Source organism: Tasmannia lanceolata, unplaced genomic scaffold, assembly GCF_043159265.1.
Source record: "Tasmannia lanceolata isolate RefF3 unplaced genomic scaffold, GAP_Taslan_0.1 ptg000005l, whole genome shotgun sequence".
Taxonomy (NCBI): domain Eukaryota; kingdom Viridiplantae; phylum Streptophyta; class Magnoliopsida; order Canellales; family Winteraceae; genus Tasmannia; species Tasmannia lanceolata.
The window spans coordinates 16,249,249-16,269,958 of record NW_027518682.1 but is presented as its reverse complement, the minus strand read 5'-3'; the positions used below and the strand labels follow the sequence as shown (position 1 = coordinate 16,269,958).

At 39.0% G+C, this 20,710-nt stretch overlaps 1 protein-coding gene, 1 non-coding gene and 1 pseudogene across 2 annotated transcripts; 1 reads left to right on the top strand and 2 right to left on the bottom strand.

Annotated features, from left to right (window-relative positions):
* Nucleotides 1–487: 487 nt before the first annotated feature.
* Nucleotides 488–2,639, top strand: LOC143877709 (pentatricopeptide repeat-containing protein At5g48910 pseudogene; annotated as a pseudogene).
* Nucleotides 2,640–7,099: 4,460 nt separating this feature from the next.
* On the bottom strand, nt 7,100–16,967 carry LOC143877712 (E3 ubiquitin protein ligase RIE1-like). Its single transcript, XM_077379912.1, has 5 exons — nt 16,245–16,967; nt 13,886–14,005; nt 12,779–12,911; nt 12,502–12,663; nt 7,100–7,791 (listed from the first exon to the last, which is right to left on the bottom strand). The coding sequence occupies exons 1-5, from the start codon at nt 16,757–16,759 to the stop codon at nt 7,630–7,632; spliced, it is 1,092 nt and encodes a 363-aa protein (XP_077236027.1). The 5' UTR covers nt 16,760–16,967; the 3' UTR covers nt 7,100–7,629.
* On the bottom strand, nt 12,140–12,258 carry LOC143878017 (5S ribosomal RNA). The gene has a single exon (XR_013250848.1). It is a non-coding gene; the product is annotated as a 5S ribosomal RNA (ribosomal RNA).
* Nucleotides 16,968–20,710: the final 3,743 nt, after the last annotated feature.

Genomic DNA, 20,710 nt, shown 5'->3' with positions numbered 1-20,710 from the left:
AATACATACTATAACTTAAGTAACTTAGGTCGGGTCGGGTCGGGTCGAGTCGAGCCCCTTCAAATCCGGCTCGACTCAAGATTCATATGGGCTTTTGGATCGTAGACCTGGCTCGACATGAAACCCAAGAAACATGAACCCAAACCAAGCTATTTTTGGGTCGGGTCGATGCAGGTCTGGTTTTACCCAACCCAAGTTGCAGCCCTAGTGATTTGGACCATTAATGAAGTGGGCCATGCATTGGAAGAGACTAAGTAGCCGTCCCCGTCCTCCAGTGCCCCTGTCAGTTCAGCTATAGTTGATAGTCAGACAGGGGTGGCCCTAGGAAGAAAAGGGGGAATATATAATTTGCCTTATAATAGCACTTAAAAAATGTAAAAGCAATGACATTGACCAATGAGGCACCCTTGAGGCTGATTTTTCCAGGGTGCCCTTCAGTTTAGCATCTCTTACGGCTACGGGCCCGTTATGCTGTCCGTACAGTTTTCGTATCAATTTCAAGCTCTCTTGTCTATTTTTTTTCTTCTTCTGAAGCACTACCGTTGATGAATTCTATTCTTAGAAATGTCTCCCCTCTCTCTGATAATCTTCTCCTCCATCTCCAGAATTGTATACTAAATCTCAGACAATTACAACAAGCGCACGCTCAGTTACTCACAAACAAAGACCTCCAAACGAATTCTCTCATTACCACTTTCCTCTCTTCCTGTGCTCGATCTCACAGACTCGATTACGCATCACAGTTTTTACGAAATATACCACAACCCAACTCGGCTTTATGGAATTCGATGATTCGACTGTCTCTAGAATCTGGCTTTGGCCTAGAATTTATGTGTTTTTATAACAAAATGCTCTTTGAAAACGTTACTCCGGACGAAACAACTTTTTCTGTAATTCTACGCGCGTGTGCTACTTGCCCTGCAATTAAAGCCGGGGAAGCTGTTCACTGCCAAATTCTGAAAATGGGTTTTGAATTTGATATGTTTTTACAAACTGGGTTGTTGGATTTTTATGCAAAGGTTGGGTCTTTGAGCTCTGCCAAGCAAGTGTTTGTGGAAATGCCTGAAAGAGATGTTGTTGTACATAATGCAATGATTGCGGCATTGAGTAAGCATGGTCATGTATTCGATGCGCGGAAACTTTTCGATGAAATGCCTGACAGAAATTCGGCGTCATGGAATTCCATGATTACTTGCTATTGCAAGTCGGATGATATTGGTTCTGCACGTGAGATCTTTGACAAAAATCCTGTCAAAGATGTGGTCTCGTGGAATGCAATGATTGATGGTTATTGCAAGTCGGGCCAATTGGTGTCGGCTCGGCAATTGTTTGATTGGATGGGGTCTGCTAAGAACTCAGTGACATGGAATACTATGATCTCAGGGTATGTTCACTGTAGGGAGTTTGGTAGAGCACTTTCAATGTTTCAACAGATGCAAGTGGTGAATGTCAAGCCTACTGGGGTAACCATGGTTAGCTTGTTATCTGCCAGTGCTCATCTCGGTGCTTTGGATATGGGTAAATGGATTCATGCTTATATTAGACACCACAAGTTTAAAATTGATGTTGTTTTGGGTAATGCTCTTATAGACATGTACTACAAGTGTGGGAGTATAGAAACTGCTTTTGAAGTGTTTCATGGGCTGTCCATAAAAAATGTATATTGTTGGAACTCTATCATTGTAGGATTAGGAATGCATGGCCATGGGAAGGAAGCCATAAATGTTTTTCTTGAGATGGAGAAGGAGAGAACAAGGCCAGATGGAGTGACCTTTGTTGGGCTTTTATGTGGATGTAGCCATTCAGGTTTGGTCTCCGAGGGTAGGCATTATTTCTCTCAAATGATCGGGGTTTATGGTATTGAGCCGGGGATTGAGCATTATGGGTGCATGGTTGACCTTCTTGGTCGTGCTGGGTTCCTCGAAGAAGCATTAGAGCTCATAGGGACCATGCCCATGAAGCCAAACTCCATTGTTTGGGGAAGCTTGCTCCGTGCATGTAGGATTCACAAGAACACCAATATAAGTGAGCAAGTGACTCAGCGTCTATTAGAGTTAGACCCCCATGATGGAGGGAACTATGTTTTTTTGTCGAATGTATATGCATCATTGGATCGTTGGGATGATGTGGAGATGTGTAGGAGGAGGATGATAGAGAAGGGGGTGCGTAAAACCCCGGGATGTAGTTCAATCGAGGTGAATAATGTTGTTCATGAATTTGTGGTTGGTGACACATCCCACCCACAATTCGCACAAATTAACACATTCTTAGATGAGGTTGCTAGGGAACTGAGGGATTTGGGGCATGAACCAGATACAGGCTCTGTGCTTCATGACATAGAGGAGGAGGAGAAAGAGAATGCAGTTAAATATCATAGCGAGAAGATTGCTATTGCTTTTGGGCTTATGAATACAGTGCAGGGGAAGCCAATTCGGATAGTGAAGAACCTCCGTGTGTGTAGTGATTGCCATGCTGCTACCAAACTTATAGCTAAGTTGTTCAATAGGGAGATAATTGTAAGGGATCGTAATCGTTTTCATCATTTTAGAGATGGCTTTTGTTCTTGTAAGGATTATTGGTAATGTAGATACTCTGAATTCTTGTAGGTTATTTAAAATGGAATTCAATTCTTACCAAAATTACCTGATTTGTTGTTTGGCTATCCAATCTATACTTTGTTGCCTGCTTGCTAAATTAAAAGGGTTTCTTCTTTATTTTTTTGTTTTTATGTGTTTATGATCGTTGGGAGGTGTTGGTTAGAGGAGACAAATAGACTTGTACCTATAAAGTTGATGGACCATTTTTTGAGGGATCAATTACCAATGGGGAACAAAAATTAGGTGGAATTATCAACAGGACCCATGCTTTTCAGAAATTATCAACGAGAGACAAAAGAGGTCTTGTCAATAAAAGCTGGACGAAAATGCCCTTTTCTTAAGCAACACGTTTTGCTTTTCCACTTTTCCCTCTTCTCTCTTCTTTCCCTCTTTTTTTTTTACTTTTTCATTTTCAACTTTGTTTTTTTTTACCTTACCAGTCATCTTCTTCATCATCATTTAGCCACCATTGGAGGCGGGAAAACTTGAAAATTTGAGACGTGAGTTCATTCCCATCTCTCTCTCTCTCAATATCTAGGTTTTGTTTTTCATTTGTTTTAGGGTTTTGCATTTCTCTTTCTCCCTTTCAATGGAGGATGCGAAAGATGAATCGTACGGTAGAAAGAAAAAAAAACATGAAAATGAACGAGTGAAAAAAAACAGGAAGTAAAAACGTGTTCATAAGGGACTTGATAAGCCCATTCGGAATTTGGTAACCCCATTTTGATACTGGATAACCCCAACCCCAGAGACTTGAAAACCCCCTTCCAAAACTCCAATACCCTTGGGCAATTTTAAGGGACTTGATAAGCGCATTCGTAAATTAGTAACCCAATGTTGATACTAGATAACCCCAATCCCAAATACTTGAAAACCCCCTTCCAAAACTCTAGTACCCTCGGCCAATTTTCAGGGACTTGATAAGCCCATTCAGAAATTGGTAACCTCATTTTGATACTTGACCCCCTTCCAAAACTCTAGTACCCTCGGCCAATTTTCAAGGACTTGATAAGCCCATTCAGAAATTGGTAACCCCATTTTTTTTACTAGATAACCCCAATCCCAGAGACTTGAAAACCCCCTTCCAAAACTCTAGTACCCTTGGCCAATTTTTAGGGACTTGATCACTCCATTCGGAAATTGGTGACCCCATTTTTATACTAGATAACCCCAATCCTAGAGACTTGAAAACCCTCTTCCAAAACTCCAGTACCCTTGGCCAATTTTCAAGCACTTGATAAGCCCGTTCTAAAATTGGGAACCCTACTTTTGAGAGTTACTAACCCCCTTCCAGAGAGTTGATAAACCCCTTCTGCTACAAAACCCCCTGCCTATAGCAACTCTTCTAATGGCATTATAATTCTGCTCATGATAGAAATAACAAAAGAAATGGATGTTGTTTTCATTAAATGTGCTTCATGTATTACATCCCAATTTGTGTATTACAAAAAATAATAATTAAGTAAATAAAAAAATGTGTAGCCATCCATTCATGTATTACATCAACTTTTTCTTATACAACCACTTGTCTTCCAAAAAAGTGAGTGAAGCCATCCATGCATTATCTCCAGAACTCACCCTAAAAAACAAATCACTTAAACTCTAAACAAGATAAATTAGAAACAAAGGAATGAAAAATAGTGCAAAACCCTAAAAAAGAAAAGAAAAACAAAACATAAATACAAAGAAATAGATGGTAAGAACTCAGCATTCAAGTTTTCAAGATTTGCCAGCAACAATGGTGGCTGAACAAGGAGGAAGATGACTAGTAGGGTAAAAAATAAAAAAGGTGATAATGGAAAAGTAAAAGAAGAGGGAAGAAGGAGAAAACAAGGTCAAAACGTGTTGTAAATGCCAAAGGGTATTTTCGTCCAGCTTTTACTAACAAGACCTCTTTTGTCCCCCGTTGATAATTTTTGAAAAAGCATGGGTCCTATTGATAATTTTGCCTAATGTTTGTCCCCCATTGGTAATTGGTCCTTTTTTGAGTGATAAAAAATGGGAAATGTTATCAGCACTACTGTATTTTGATGAGGGCACTCCTCACTTTATTAAAAGTACGGTATGGCCCACACCATTGGATGATCGACCTATGGGAATAATTTTTGGGGCACAGCCTATTTAGGCTGTGGCCCATCTAATGGACGGTTTGGATAATCTTATGGTGCGGGCCATACCGTATTTTTAATAAAGTGAGGAGTGCCCCCATCAAAATACAGTAGTGCTGATAACATTTCCCTAAAAAAATTGCACTTGTCTTTTTCTTTCCTCAGCAAAAAATTATATAAAGAATAATTGACATTTTCCAAGAGTCCTTTATAATCCTTACCATGTTTTCTGTCTTGGAATGTCGAAAATATACATATTTTAGTCAAAAAGTTCCATCTTGGCAATTTTACGCTTGCCAGTTAATTGCTGAGAGCTATTCTTCCAAATCATGTCGCACGTTTCTATTCTATTTCATAGGTTGGTAAGTTCAGTCCACTGATATTGGGATTGTTAAGACTTGAGAGGTTTCATCGTAGCATTTTTCGAGAGTGGCTTCTTGTACTTAATTATCATATCCTCTTGTTCTTCTCATTGGCTCAATTAAAATGGTAGGTAGTATTTCAACTTCTCCTTCTTATTGGATTCCACAATAATTTTAAAAAAAGTATCATCTGATTTCATGTTTTGGTTGAGAATTTGAGATTTGATATTTCTTAAAGGGTCTAGCCTTAGTGTTTCACTAGGAGCGTCGAATCCACCGAGATCATAATCACTGCATTTGTCTTAAGAACCAGGGATGAACAAGTTTCTACTATAGCACCATACCCAAGCACGATGAAACAGAAGACTAGTAGCATATGATTTGATACGCCTCTCAAGAGAAAGGAAAATGGAATTGATTTTGTTTTATGTGTTCATGTCTGCTCGATTTGTAACATTCGGTTTGCCATCTGCTCCCGATTCTATTATCAAACTGATTGAAATGTTGTGTTTGTGACAGACATACATGGCACGTTTGGCTGCCAAGAATTTTATTTCATGATAAATCAGTGTCTCCAAAGTGGAGATGAGAGTGAAGTGGCTAAAAATCAGGAAACAAAAAACAGGAAACTAATGTCTCGAGTGATGAGAAGTGACAAAAAATAAGGAAACAGTCGATCAGATTTTGAGTCGAATTTTTTGGTTCCTGATTTTTAGTCCATTCTCACCACTTGGAGACACTAGTTTTGGTAGATTGATAAGAATAAAGAAAAAAGAAACAAGCTACAATAGCCGGTTTTTTGCTTCCAGCTGCTTTTGGTCACTAGGCCACCAGCCCACCACTCCAACATTGTCCATGTGCTAAACCAGTTTGTTTATTTTCTAGAGAAAAAACTTTCAGCAAAATTCTAAAAAAATGAATCAAATAGATTGAAGATTAAGATCTTGGTGGATTTGAAGTACCATCCACTTGAGAAACATTGGTGCTAAACTCATTTCCCTAGTGTTGTACCTAATTTGAACAAAAGACTCCATAAAAAATTACTTGTGTTCGACTTATAAAGAAACCCGATCAAGCAAAAACTGCACCCTATACTTATATTTACTAGATGGTTTTTCCTGCATCAACATCACAAATAGATCCTTACTAGGTGGTGCAGTTGGGTCCAAATATGATTATTGGACCTTTCACCAAAAAAAAAAAAAAGAATTATTGGACTCAAAATTGTAGAGCCTTCCTTACGAGGGCTGAAAGCAGTGAGGATTCTAATGAATCCAAGGACAGAACTCAATAATCAGTTGTAATATGTTTTGGATTCCACATCTATTCTCAAAATCCAAAACAAACAGGGCTTCTGCAGTAAGGATTCTAACGAATCCAAAGACAGAGCCCACCTTATGGGGCTGCATACTGTTTGAATGGAGCTTAAGGGGAGGCTTTGGATTGGAGGGGACACCTCAAAGACAATTGCTTGGGCCGTCTGTGGTAGTGTGTAGAATCATGCCTTCATCTTCGGTCATGGCATGGCTCCTTATTGCCATTGTTTGTACCAGAATTTGAGTATTGAGACAGTAGCTACAAAATTCTCTGAACTATTGAAATTTTTTTTGAAAAATTCCTGAATTTTCTATGTACCGTTTTGGAATTAAAAGAATCCCGAATAATTAAAAAATCTTGCATTTTCTGAATGAAGGGAAATGATATTTCTACCCACCATTGTTTATCATCTCTTGAAATGATTTTATTTTCAGAAAAGACTTACAGAAGAAAGTGGAAATGCAGCCATTTTAGGATACAAGAGGATAATGATATCTCCAACCGTGTAAGAAGATGACACTTTCAATGTGTAAATCATTTATGAATCTAAGATATCATTTAAATGTAAAGTTGTGGGTACTTTTAAAAAATACAACTACCCATGCATGGCTGAAGACCCAAGAGAATTGGGGGAATTAAAATAATAAATGAAGAAATCAGTAGTGTCTATAAAAAAAATAAAAATAAAAAAGAATAAATGAAACATACTAAAAGGTAGATACAAGAAAATCTGGATTATTAGGACGGATTAGGCAATCTGGATTACCATTCAAACCCACCAAGAATATACAGTGTTACAAGAGCTTTGGTAATCTGGTAAAAATGGCTGCCATGTATTGCATACATGTGCTGGGTGATGGAACATTGCAATCTGATAGCTGTAGGTCCCCCAACCATTAGCCAAAAAAAAATGTAGAGCACATATAACTACTAAACAGATACAAATAATGTGATACTCCTCTATAATGCAGCCATGTATTCTGCAAATTTTTGGGGTCCTTTGCTTCTACAAAAAGTACAAGAAAAAATCTGCATGTCGCAATTCTGTATTGGACCCTATTCTCACACTAGAACTTGATCATGGCATGAACACAACAGCTTTGACTAAACAGCAATTCTCAGGAATGAAACTCACATGACCAAATGTTGTGCCTATGCAAATATAATGAGATGCTTCATTTCTTCATTGCCGCTGTCTTCTTATGTACATAGGATGATCAAAGGGATGGTGTTTTACTTGTTTCTTCAGACCTGTTCGCTGCCCTTGAGGATGTTATACTTACAGAGTGGGCACGTTGCATTGAGTCGAAGCCATTTGCTGATGCATGTTGAATGAAAATGATGGTTGCAAGGAAGAGAATGAAGTTCTGCACCATCCTCATACGCCGTGAGACAGATACAGCATTCCTAGACCAAAAAGGCAGTTAGGCAGAGGAAACAACTACCTCAAAATGTATGAAAGAAAAGACTATCACGGATTCAAGAAAGAAGAAGAAGAAAAGGATAAAATTGACAAATGTCCTATCCAAATTAAATCCAGATGGTGTTTTACTGAATCCTACAAGAACAAAAGACAATTACACAGCATATGAAGGAGAGCTCTCCTTCCAACATGCAAGTCAACTTACAAGCAGATCAGAAACTAATCACTCTAACTGTATTGAATTTTCCTCATGGTGCCCAAAACCAGCTGGTGTTGCCCTGTGAGGAATGAGTATACAAGACTTCCCATCGACCATTTACAGCATTTGCAAGGAGAGGATCATGACAGTTTTCTCCAATCTCTCCAGCCAGTGGAAGGAGATTAACAGAGACATTTTTATCATTACATCAAAAGGGACCTCTATTCTTTTTGGAGAAGATAAGAGGAATTCATTAAAAAACTATGAAGATTGCAGCAGGGATTGCCCCATAGAAAGCAAAGCACTTTTTACACCCTCTTGAAAATCTATCAACAATTCCATTTGCCTCTCTTAACAATATGAACAAAAGAAACATCCAATTCTTTACTGATATAAATTGTTTCACCTGAGATAGTCACAACTCACAAGTACACAAGGCCCTACTGTATGATGAGAAGCCCGAGTAAACCTGTTGGACGGATGGCCTCCACCACGAGTGGCGGGCAATCGAGCGCTTCTTTACTTCAATCAGCCAGTTTCTAACAGTGATTTTCAAGGACTTGGATGGATATATGCCAAACTCTCTCCACACAAAGCACCAATTAAATATGGTCTCTTTAATGTTTCTAATGATATTATCAATAGTGTCCCCCTCTCCCTTCAACACTCATCTATTTCTTCCACTCCAAAAGGATTACAGACAGTGTTGTGACCCGAAGAATGGGTGCCTTGTCACTCAAGTGGTTGACTCTCCAACCAATGAGAATGTGAAGACTTCAAAAACACAATGAATGCTAGACCAACAAAAAACCACTTTCCACCTCTTTTTTTTTTGAAAGTTAAATCCATGCTCAAGCATAGCATATCAGGCAGCTTACTTGCTTTTGTTGTACTCGAACTCAATGTGTGGGCAATCTTCAATCCCAACTTCCATCTGCGTAAGAAGTCATACGTTTCATGGTAGAGAATTTTCAGTCTACGTATTGGACTACCTTGTAATTGATAATGATGTGGCTGCATGATTTCTCTTTTCTTTTCTCTTCTTTTTTTTTTTTTTTTTTTTTTGCAATTGAAAACACTTTTATTAATTTAAAGCTTTCCTTTGTCAGTATCTCTGGCCGTATAATTTCTCTTCAATGTGCACATATTCAGTGGCGGAGCCAGGATTTATGCATAAGGGGGGCAAGCTTATACATGCTTATACATAAGGGGGGCAGGCCTTAAAAGTTTAAAGGAGGCTGGACCCAATTGAGTTGGGCCTGTTAAGGATTTGGCCCAACTCAACAGGGGCAACTGTCCCCCTTATGCTACATGTAGCTCGACCCCTGCACACCTGTTTCAGGTTTAGGAGGAATTGGATCCTTTTCAAGCTCCTTTTTTTTTTTCTGAATAGCGATTCTTTTCAAACTCTAGCCCCATATAGAATTCAAAAAAGACTGGAATCTACCATCAGAATCCTACGACCTATCCATGCAATAGAAATGAAAACCTCTACTAACAATGATTTTTTTTTTTTTTTGGGTAGGTAAGCTGGGATTGAACCCCCGACCTCCAGGTCAAAGAACAAAGCCTTGACCATCTAGGTAAAGGCTCAATCCCGAACAAAGATTAACTCAAAAGACTTTTAAGCTCATCACCCTTGAATTTAATCCTAAAGACGCATCCTACTTTTCCTCTCCCATACTAAAATGCCACTCACCAGAGACTGCCTGTTTTTGTCAACCTCAAATTACTACTTCCTTTTTTGGTCAATTCGCGCTTAGTTAGAATCTTCAACATCGACATGCAGTGCATCCAAAGATTTGGCCAGGAATCCTTGATAATAGTTATAGTCCTCCAGATGTTAGGTAGTTTCTCTCCAAGGAGAAAGCTTCTTTTTATTTTTGAATGGTACTCCCTTACTCTCAACTCTTTCTATAAATTGACCCCAAACTTACTTTGTTGGGATTCCCAAAACTAGTGCTAGAGGTAGAACAAAATAAGAAATCGGTAAGTTATCGACCTTGCAACCCAAACTCCCCTCTAACGAGGAAAGTCTCTTTCCCTCCATACACCCACCACAGGTCCACAATGGTGAACTTGGGGCTTGACATCCCTTCAAACCAACTAGGCATCTTTCATCGTTTCCTCCCGTGTGTCGCCACACAAAAATAAATGTGGCCATCAAGTGGAGGTCAATGACAAGTGGGATTGAATTTTCCACCAAAAGACTTCCATTGATCGCCTTTCTCTGTATTATCAGAGGAGTTAAAGAAGTCCGTAAGAGAGCTCCTCACACACATTGATTTAATTCAAAGCGTGTCTCAATAGTGTTTTTTTTCTCAAGATTTTTTTTTTTTGGGCGGGGGGGGGGGGGGGGGTAATCCATCTAGCGCTTCTCCTTACTTAGATAAGCCAGATTCTGATAATGATTTTCAAGGACCTGGGTGGATATACGCCAAACTCTCTCCTTACACAAGGCCCATTTAAGGGAAATGATAAATGTGCCCCTTTTCATTACTTGGGACACCCAGGTGCACTTTATCTGACTGCAAAGAGGCAGTTGTACATCACATGGGAAGGGTTGAAGGGACCTGATTACCATCGTACACTGCACCTGGGTGTCCCAAGTAATGAAAAGGGGCGCATTTATCATTTCCCAATAAAAATTATCTCTTTAATGTTTGTAATAATATTAACACTAGTCGCCTCCTTGCACTCTAACACTCGTCTACTACCTCCATTCCAAACAAATCTCCAAAATGATTCCGAACAGTGTCTGTGACCCGAAGAGTTAAGTTCCTTGTCAACCAAGGCAACCAATGAGAGTGTGAAGACTCCAAGTGACCAATGAGAATGTGAAGGAAGAGGAGACTTGGAGAATGTGGAGTGATATAGAGAAAAGGGATAAACGTGATAACACCGGAAACAAGGGGGAATCAAAGGGTTCAAGAGAGTTAAGAAATTTAGCCCAGTGCTAGATAAGGTTATTATCTCAAACAATCAACCAAATGAGAGCTGTTTTCAGGTATATAAGAGGCTAGGAGCCTACGAAAATGGGGTAGCAGCGAAGGATATCATCCAAAATAGGGGGGTTAACATAATGATGTTACTGGCATTAAAGGCATTGACAATTACAGATAGACTGGTCATCGACTGGGTAGAAGATATGGAAGATGGGCAGCGCCATACGCAAGGGGTACATCAGGAGGCATCATTATCATAAGGAGAAAAGATAAATTAGTGATGGAAGAATCAGGTGATCGCAATCTCTGTCGCGTGATCAAAGGTTAATCATATGAAACGGTCAGCTGATTCTATGGCAGATAGATTAGTGAAAGGGACGATGGGTAGCTCTTAAGGATGCAATGGTGTAATCCGTATTAGAGAAGACTACAAAAACAAGAAGAATGTGAAGACTCCAAAAACACAAAGAATACTAGACCAACAAAAAACCACTTTCCACCTCTTCTGCACAACCTTGAAATGGATAAAGATGTGGTTGTAAAACACATTCACTAATTTAAAGCTTTCCTTTTTTCAGTTTCTCTGGCCGTATGATTTCTCTGACATGTGCACATATTCACGAATCTAAAGCTTTTCTTTTTCAGTTTCCGTTTCAGTTTCTCTAGTGTAGTGATCTTTTCCATCGTCAGCAAGCAACAAATGTCTCAGCTTTAGGAGGAATTGGACCCTTTTCAAACTCTAGCCCCAAACAGAACTCAAAAAAGACTAGATTTTTTTAAAGGTAATAAGAATTTTATTAATATGACATCAACTGAAATACATCAGCAGAGACGAGGCATCCCACCGATATTAACAGTTACACCATAACACTACAAGGGAAAAACAACATGCAACCCAGCCCATAGCCCCACATCCGATGGCTGGGCCCATAAACATTGAAATATGGAGTATGGACATGGTGAATTTGCAAGTCACTATGCAGGGCATTGATGCAAGTGTCTAAAAAAATTAATAATTATACTACAACTCAAAAATATTGTCTCTAAATAAGCATTAAGGTTCCAGGAATTGTGTTTGGAAAGAGCTGTAACATTTTGAACATATTTCTTATCTCAATATCATTTTCGTAGAATGTTTTCAGAATAATATGGTTAAAAGCTTGAAATATGGTTTTTTTTTAAAGGTAACGGGTGCAACACGAGGACTTCCCAAGAGGTCACCTGTCCTAGTACTATTCGCGCCCAAGCACGCTTAACTTCGGAGTTCTAATGGGATCCTGTGCATTTGTGCTGGTATGATCGCACCCAGCTTAAAATATGTTTGTTTTTTAATTACTGATGGGATCCCGTGCATTTGTGCTAGTATGATCACACCCAGCTTGAAATATGTTTGTTTTTTAATTACTAGTCGAAGGGTACGGGTCATAGTTCTTGAAATCCATATAGATTCATTCATACTGAGGAAATCTAATTGAAGTGAAGGAGATTCACACAAAAATACTACAGTTACGGAAATAAATTTGATTCTCCAAAGTGAAATAAATATTTACCGCATCCTCAGGTAAAAGAACACGTTCATCTGCTAAGTCTCCAGAGCTTGGTTCTATGGGTATCATCGTCCCTGCTCCCTCAGTAGCTTTTTCCCCACTGCAGGAGGTTTGCCCAAATCTATATCTTGGAAGGATACTGATATCTGCATCCGATGCGCCTTCCTGTTCATTCATGTCAGAAGCAAACGAAATGATGAACCATTATCAGGCTTCTCAAATCTCAAGTGATAAAAGTTATGTTGAAGTTATGGACAGTTCTAATTCTTGCAAATGATACCTGGCCTGCCACAGCATAAAGAATTGCAATAACACAGGGCAAGCAACAGCAGAGCGCAATCCCAATGATACATGCCAAAGCAACACAAAAGATAGCAAAGAACACATCGAATGCCAGAAATACTAAAGCCAACCTGCATAAACTCATTACAAAGAAACATATATGGAGTTAGCAAAATAAAGTGTACGTGCACACATTGACGAGACGCAGGCACAAGAAAATTTAGCATCAGCCTGATACTTATGACAGCTGATAGGGGCCACTAGAAAAAAGTGGGAAAATTAGTATTTTGGTGGTACAAGAAATTGATTGAAATTGACAGATGTTGAGATCACATGAAATGACTTTTTGGGCTGTAATCATAGGGAGATAATCTAAGTTGAAAATATCAGAGAACCCAGAAAATGTTGTTGTGACTAGGTGGTTTTTTTTTTGAATGATGTTGTTCTGAAAAGTTATGAACTAAGGAAATATAGTTTAGTCAATTCAGAGAAAAGCAGAGCGGGGGCATCATTCATTCGAATCATTCCTATCATATCAATGCATCACCGAAATTTGGAAATGATGTAATTTATGTTACACCTTTATTTTGAGAAATCAACAATATCATCATTAATTTTGGAAAAGAATAAGCATGTGACCATCCCATAAGATCAAAAGTATTATTTCCATGTAAAGAAAGTAGGTTTAAGTCTTCATCGTTTTTCTAAAATGAGATGCTTTAGTCATCCCTGAAAATACAGACATTTATGGCTGATCAGAAGACTTGAAACATCAGTGAAAATCTGAGAAATTTAGCCCATTAGAGAAAAAATTGTCACTTTTGGAAATACTAGTCTTTTTGTTATTCAAAGAAATTATGAGGTAGTTGAATCCTTCAAAAAAGACATATATTTAGAGAAGACAGTTGAATCCTTCAAAAAAGATATATATTTAGAGAAGACAGTTGAAACCTTCAAAGAACACACACATACATAGAAATCTCATGAAAATGTAGGGCCATTTTTTAACACAACAAGCCTTGTGAAAATTCACCACAGGACTTAGTTGTGCTCACTCATATTAGTCATTGATTCCATTTTGAATAGGAATGGTTGATAGCCTGACCAGTAGAGCCGAGGAGCACTATGCACAAGAATTTCACCACCAGAGACCACCCAGTAAAAGCCAACTATCCACCAGAGGAAGGACGCCATTGTATTAACAGATTCACATCGTTTGGCAACACTGAACACACAATGATCATCACTTAAATTAGAAATGCAACCACACGATGCAAATTTATAAATCACAAAATATAAACCATTTACAGATTTCAGACATTGAACATACGCATGAAGCACAAAAGTTGAATTCACTCTCCATTGAATTTAATTTATATTTAAAAAAATATCAACCAAAAATTGAGCGAGAATATCACATTGGATAAAGGTTTGAACATGATAGCTCTGGCTTGAATGGGAGTAAAATAGGGGTTCACTAGTTTTCAAACAAATCATAATACATTAAGTATACCATGTAAGCAGAAAAATAGACTTCAAATATCACCATAGTCGAATTACAAAAGAGTCCCAAACTCGGTATGGATTAAGCTGATTCGAGAGAACCAATTGTTCACAAATTTCATGCACTTGATTAATTATTAAGTACATAACCTAGAAAAATGAAGACTTACTGTTCTTTCCACAAAATTGATGTCTATAAGAAGATTTTAATATGGCATGGTTGGTGTTATCAGCCTATATAATAAAACTGATGCTTTTATTTCAAGGCTTCAATTTAGCCGTTGACTGACAGGATACATGTACACCATGATTATCAGATATAAGATTGCCCCCCTGATTTATGGTGCTCACTACCATTGAGAAGCACTAACTTGATGGTGGTGACAGGGTAAATAGAAGTTGATTCCCAAAAAAAGTTGGTCCCATGAGGATTATGGGTCAACATGCATCGAGGCAAAGGCCTCAGGTTTTTGAAATGTTTGACTTGGGCTACTTTTTTATGAGTGGTGGTTGAGCATCACTCCCTTAATGGGTTCTTTGTAATGTGGATAAGAATTCGGGAGTAAAATTCACCCTCGAAGATGGAGTGAAGATTCCCTCCCGCTATGAGTTAAACTCGAAAATGTGTGGATAAGCGGATCAATGGGGATGATCAGAATCTGCATTCCCACCTTCAATGCACAAACAAAAAACACATGAGAGGGAAATCAGGGAATGAGATTCATTCTCGGACTCTTATCAGCATAAATTGCATTCAAAACAGTCAGGGTTTTATATTTCGGTTTCGGTCGGCACGGAAATGGAAGCATTTTAGTTTCGGTAGAAATTTCGGTGGAAATCTTGTAAAATAACATAAGCGTATGGAAATCTATGCAAATGATGAAATTTTAAGATGAAACTCTGGAAAACGCTAGAATAAGGACAAATACATACTTAGAAACCATCATATAAGTAAGAAAGACATCCAAAATGGCTTAATCATATCAAGCATCAAGTAAGCACCAAGTAACATGTGTTGTCGCACATGTCTGGAATAGTAAAGTCAATATATAAAGAAGTACAATGTAAGGAAGTATAAGAAGGTGCAATGACCAGTCTCCCCTCCAAGGACTCCAATGAACAGTAAAGTCAACAATGTCTACAGTGTTCTTTTTTTTGGATATTGAGAAAAAAAATAGCTTTTTACAATATAAAGCATAATATCTTTCTATTTTTATTTTTATTTTTATTTTTTGTCGTTCTGACCATTTCGGTCAAATTTCAGAATTTTCAGTCTAATTTCGAGAATATAAGTAGAATTTCGGTCGACGAATTTCGGCCGAAAATAATGACATGGAAGGAATTCATTGAGATTTCGTTTTGGGGAAATTTAAAACTATGGTTATTAGATGGAAATCAGTAAGCCACACAGGTGATCCAAATGGAAGATTGCAATATAATGTAGCACACGTTATGCAGCCGGATTGACTTCTATTATCTAATTGAAAAGAAATCCGTACTACTGTACTAGAACAACCATGACGGGTTATCAGTGAGTTGCCGAAACACCTCTGATACTTTAAACTTTAAAGTATGAAGAATCTCATGCTATTCAAATGGAGATAAACAAATTAATCTGTTGTTGCACTAATTCTCATGGGAGACTGCCACTATGTCTCCAAATCATAAAAAATGGCACAACCTTCCAACAACAACACACATGTGAAAGACTCCAATTCAAAATTCAATTTCATAAAAAATCCAAGTTAAAAAATTCCCCACTAAAGATAGCAATCCACACAACATAACCACTAAAAAAGAGCCTCCACAAAATTCCACGAAGATCAATAGTCTATGAACCCTAACCCTAGACCGAATCCGTGGATGAACTTGTAAAACTCTCCAAACCCTAACCCTAAACCGAATCCATGAAAATAAAAAACTATAACAAAATCAGAAAGAGAAGTAAAAAATAAGCTCACCTGGAACTCAACCCACTCCGAAACCCTTCGATTTCCCCATCCTCATCATAATCCTCACTATCACTCCCATGATCCGAATCAGACGCCGCCGTCGCGGCCGCGGCAGCCCTTCCTCCACCGTCTTCGAAACTCCGGCGCCGGACATTCCTCCGGCGGTATTCAAGCCAGACCAAAACAACATGAACCAAACACTGAAAAGAATAACCACAGATCCAAACCCTAATTGGAGTATTAGGTCGTTCTTTCATGGAAGATAAGAGCATAACAACAGAGACAAGTGCAAAGGATAGATTCCACACGATGTCTAGGGCAACAACAGGCTTTGAGTAGCCCCAGTCAGTCCTACGCTCCTCCAGCTGGATCGCGGCTGTTTCTCGGACCCTCATCGATGGGCCGCGGCGGCCCGAAGCCCGGCCTAGGAGCAAAGCGAGGGTGTTGGTGTTGGGCCGAGCCGGGTCGGATGGGTTTCGGCCCGGCCGGAGTAAAGGGGTGTTTGTTGATGATGTTTCTTCCATTTTTTTTTGTTTGGATTTCAGTTCTGATTGGTTGAGAGAAGGGGAAATGAAGGAAAGGGTTTTATCATTTTATTTGACGTTTCGATAGGGTTTTTTTCTTCTTTCTCTGCTTCTTATCTTCCCGTCTCTGTTTCTCCCTCTTTTTGCAGCGTTGAACGGTAGATGAGTCTGCCTGAAAAGCCGAGATTTGGTATGGTGTATGCCCGTATATTGCAGTATTTTATTAAGTACTGTACGGAACCAAACCGAGTGTAAATATGTTTGTACCCATAAAATCATTTCCATGATCCTACCCCTAATCGGAGGTTTAGGATCACCCTCTGCAGATGATTTTTGTTGTACAAACGTAATTACAACGGGGGCCCATCAAATGGACGGTTTTGGATCATACTGTGGTGTAACCGGTGCACATCAAATGGATGGTTTGGATCATTTTGAGAAACACTGGACATACACGGGGCTTACACCGTATTAAAACTCGTGAAATCCCATCCGTTAGATAATGTGCTGTGAAAATCAACGGGTTAGCTTTTCTTGGCAGAACCATCAAGGGCCTACAGTCATCTATCAAAATTAGGGAAGTGATATATTCGCCCACATTTCTTCTCCAGGCCAACCCCCCGGAGAATAAAATGGGGCATATATATATCATTTCCCTCACGATTTTATAATGACATTTGGCCGAACACATTGATATGATCAAGTGCACAAGACAAGAGTGGGGCCCAATAAGTGTCCTTTAGGAAGGGGCGTAAGCATAAATAACAGCTCCACCTCTTCTTTTTGGCATTTTCCACGTCTTCGCGAGCGAAACGTTGTCTGCACCTTTCGTTCTATTTACGGCAGCTAGATATAGATGGGCCCTTCCTATGATCATCGATTCGGTGGGCCCTAGTATGGATGTGCCTTGCTTCCGATTCAATCCTCTAATTGGATTATCGTGGCCGTTCGATCACTTGAGTTTTTCTATATTATCCACTTTAATTGGTCATCTGTGAGATACCAATCATATATAGCTAGAAGTGTGTACAGTGGATGAGGGTTTTGGGGCACGGCCAGCCATCATAGGGCCTACCAGATGAATTTTTTAAACTGATAAATACCGAAATGATATTCCCACCCCAAATCGTAGCATTTCCACTCTTTTTGAGAAAAAAAGACAAACCTCCCTCAATCCATCCTGCCTTGTTTCCGAGTTCCGACTGTCCGCATATAAAAGGAAACTCATTGATTTTCTCTAGTCGATGTCCTTTCACTGTGGGATCAAGATCACGTGGGTTTCCTTTATGGTGTTCTACAAGATCAACGGCCTTGTTTGCACATGCATGTCCCTGTGTGGGACCCAAAAGTAATTGTTGACATCGACCCCAAAGCTGGCTTTGTGGTCGTTTCCAACAAGAAAGGTGTAAATTGAAGAGACGTGTGCAATTATCAAACATGGGTTAGGATAGGCAAATAACATGACTACACATCTTCCTAAACCCTGTTGGATTCCTAAGGTCCTGTTTGTTTAAGATTTTGAGAATCGATTTGTAGTCCAAAACTGATTATTATACACAAATTAAATGCAGACTTGTGATAAGAATCAATTTTGGACTGAATCGGTTATCAAATTCAAAACAAGACCAAAACTGATTTTTGTACAATAATCAATTTTGGACTCCCAATCGATACGTAAAATCCAAAACAAACATGGCCTACACGTATTTTTTTAGTCCAATAATCAATTTTGGGCTTCCAAGTGAAACAAGACAAGATACCTTTCTCTCAACAAAAGACAAAATTTTAATGGTAAAAGAATACCAACTACATATCATCAATTGTCTTCATATTTGAAGTTCTTTAAACACTTTAAATCCTCATTTCTAACCATTCGGGTTTTTTCTCCTCCCTATTTCAGTTCTCCCAAACTCCATCCTTCAAAACCCAGTTCAATGGAGAAAAGGCGGCCGAGGTCAAGCGTAGACGAACTACCGCTCGTAAAAGCCGCGGCATGGGCATGGTACCAACACGGGTCAGGGTCTGAGGGGAAACCGATCCGCGAATTCGACCTCACGAGGACGTGTAGAACCCCGGGACCTTCGCGGTACAAGCTCAAAGTTATGAGGGAGTACGATGGTGATCGGCTCAGGGAGGCGTCCGAGCCGGTGACATCCGAGTCACGTAGCTCGATTCTAAGCCCGAGTCATACCGACTCGTCTCTTCTTGATTCATATGAGATTGAGGGCATCTCTAGACAATTGAATTATATATTAGAGTCTACTAGCGGCTCTAGTCAGGATCACTATGCCGGAGTCCGGCGAGAACGCAGGAGGAATAGGCGTCCGGTGAAAAATGGCACAAGTGGGACGAATATGGTCATGAAAATGAATGTGTTTTGGGTGAGACACGCCATAGGGATATGTAGTTCTAGGGGGGACGTGGTGGAAACGAGTTTACTGAGTCGGAGACGGAATGGCTGAGTCAGAATGTCGATTCACGAGCCCATGCCGAGCAGTAAAGGAAGGTGTTTGGTTTGGATTTGGTTGCAGTCTAGATATGTATTTAATTTTGAGATAAGGCAAATGGATGTCATGAAATAATAACTGACTATCGACTCAAATTTTGAGAGTACACCCGTGTGTATATTTGTGCATATCTTCTCCTTTTTTTCTGGGTTGGGTTGAGTTGGTGGGGGTATAAGCATCAATTAAAATATGAGATTTCTTATGTATTTCTTTTTTTGTCTTGGTCAACAGAGTTTGAACTCATATATTGGCCATTTCAGAATTCATGGAGATTTCTTTCTTGCTAGCGCTTTTTACTCCATTCACGAGGTGGCTGGTCTGACATGGAACAGACCAGCCGCGAAATGCCTTCTGAGGTGGCTTGTCTGACATGGAACATACCAGCCGCGAAATGCCTTCTGCGATGGACACGCTTAGCAATTCCCTATGTCCCATCAATTTAGGAGATGACACAGTGACACACTTCGATCAAGCTTAGGTGGTGGTGATAATCACTTGTTTTGGAATTTGAGAATTGATTATTGGGCATAAAATTGTGTTTAATTTTAAGTTGAGCAATTAACTTTGGAGACTCAAATCAATTCTCAAAATCTAAAATGAACAGGACTTAAACAATGACTATAAATTGAGTTTAATTTTACGTCATACAAATCCATCTTTGGACTCAAAATCCAATATGAATGGGGCTTAAACATTCATTGTATGCGATTACAACAAAATTCCTTGTTTGGGTCTTTGTTTTGTTAAACAATATCCGGGTTTTGCAGGGTTTTTGTGTGTTTTTAAGCTGCCACATCAACATAAACAAAAGAGAAGTCATTTGGTAATCGAGATGAGTTGTCAACACAAGATTGGTGAAACGAAGAAATAAGAGAGGGTGGCGTGGAAGAAGATGGGACGAGCATTGGTCGTGAGGTTAAGAGAGTTCTCCAAGTACGTCTCTGCAGTGTTTATTGGGACGTTGATTGCCCGACGTTTACAACCTAAAAGGCTAAAACCATACCTTTTTATTAACTACTATGTGGGGCTGTCTGTATGTAGATAAAAAAAAATTTGGATTTTTTTTGGTAAACTCATTTTCCATGGATATTTTATCCATTTTTTCCCTTTTTTTTTCAAGTAAAATTGCAAACCTAATAGACCTTGAAATTTTATTTTCCATAAAAATATCATTTTTTGTTTAGATTACAAGAAAAACATTTATAGTGGAATTATTTTACTTGGAAAAATATTTTCTTTCTAGAATTTAGAAGGAAATAATATGCTTATAGTCAATTTAGAGGGATATCATCATAAATTGAATGCCCGTCTAGATTAAAAATTGAACAGGGTTGGTTCAAGTTATCTTTTTTGTGTGTGTAAAATTTTTTAGAGATATTTTTCCTTTCCAAACTTTTCTAAAAACGTCCTTGGGCCTAATTTCCTTTTCCCCATATCCAAACTC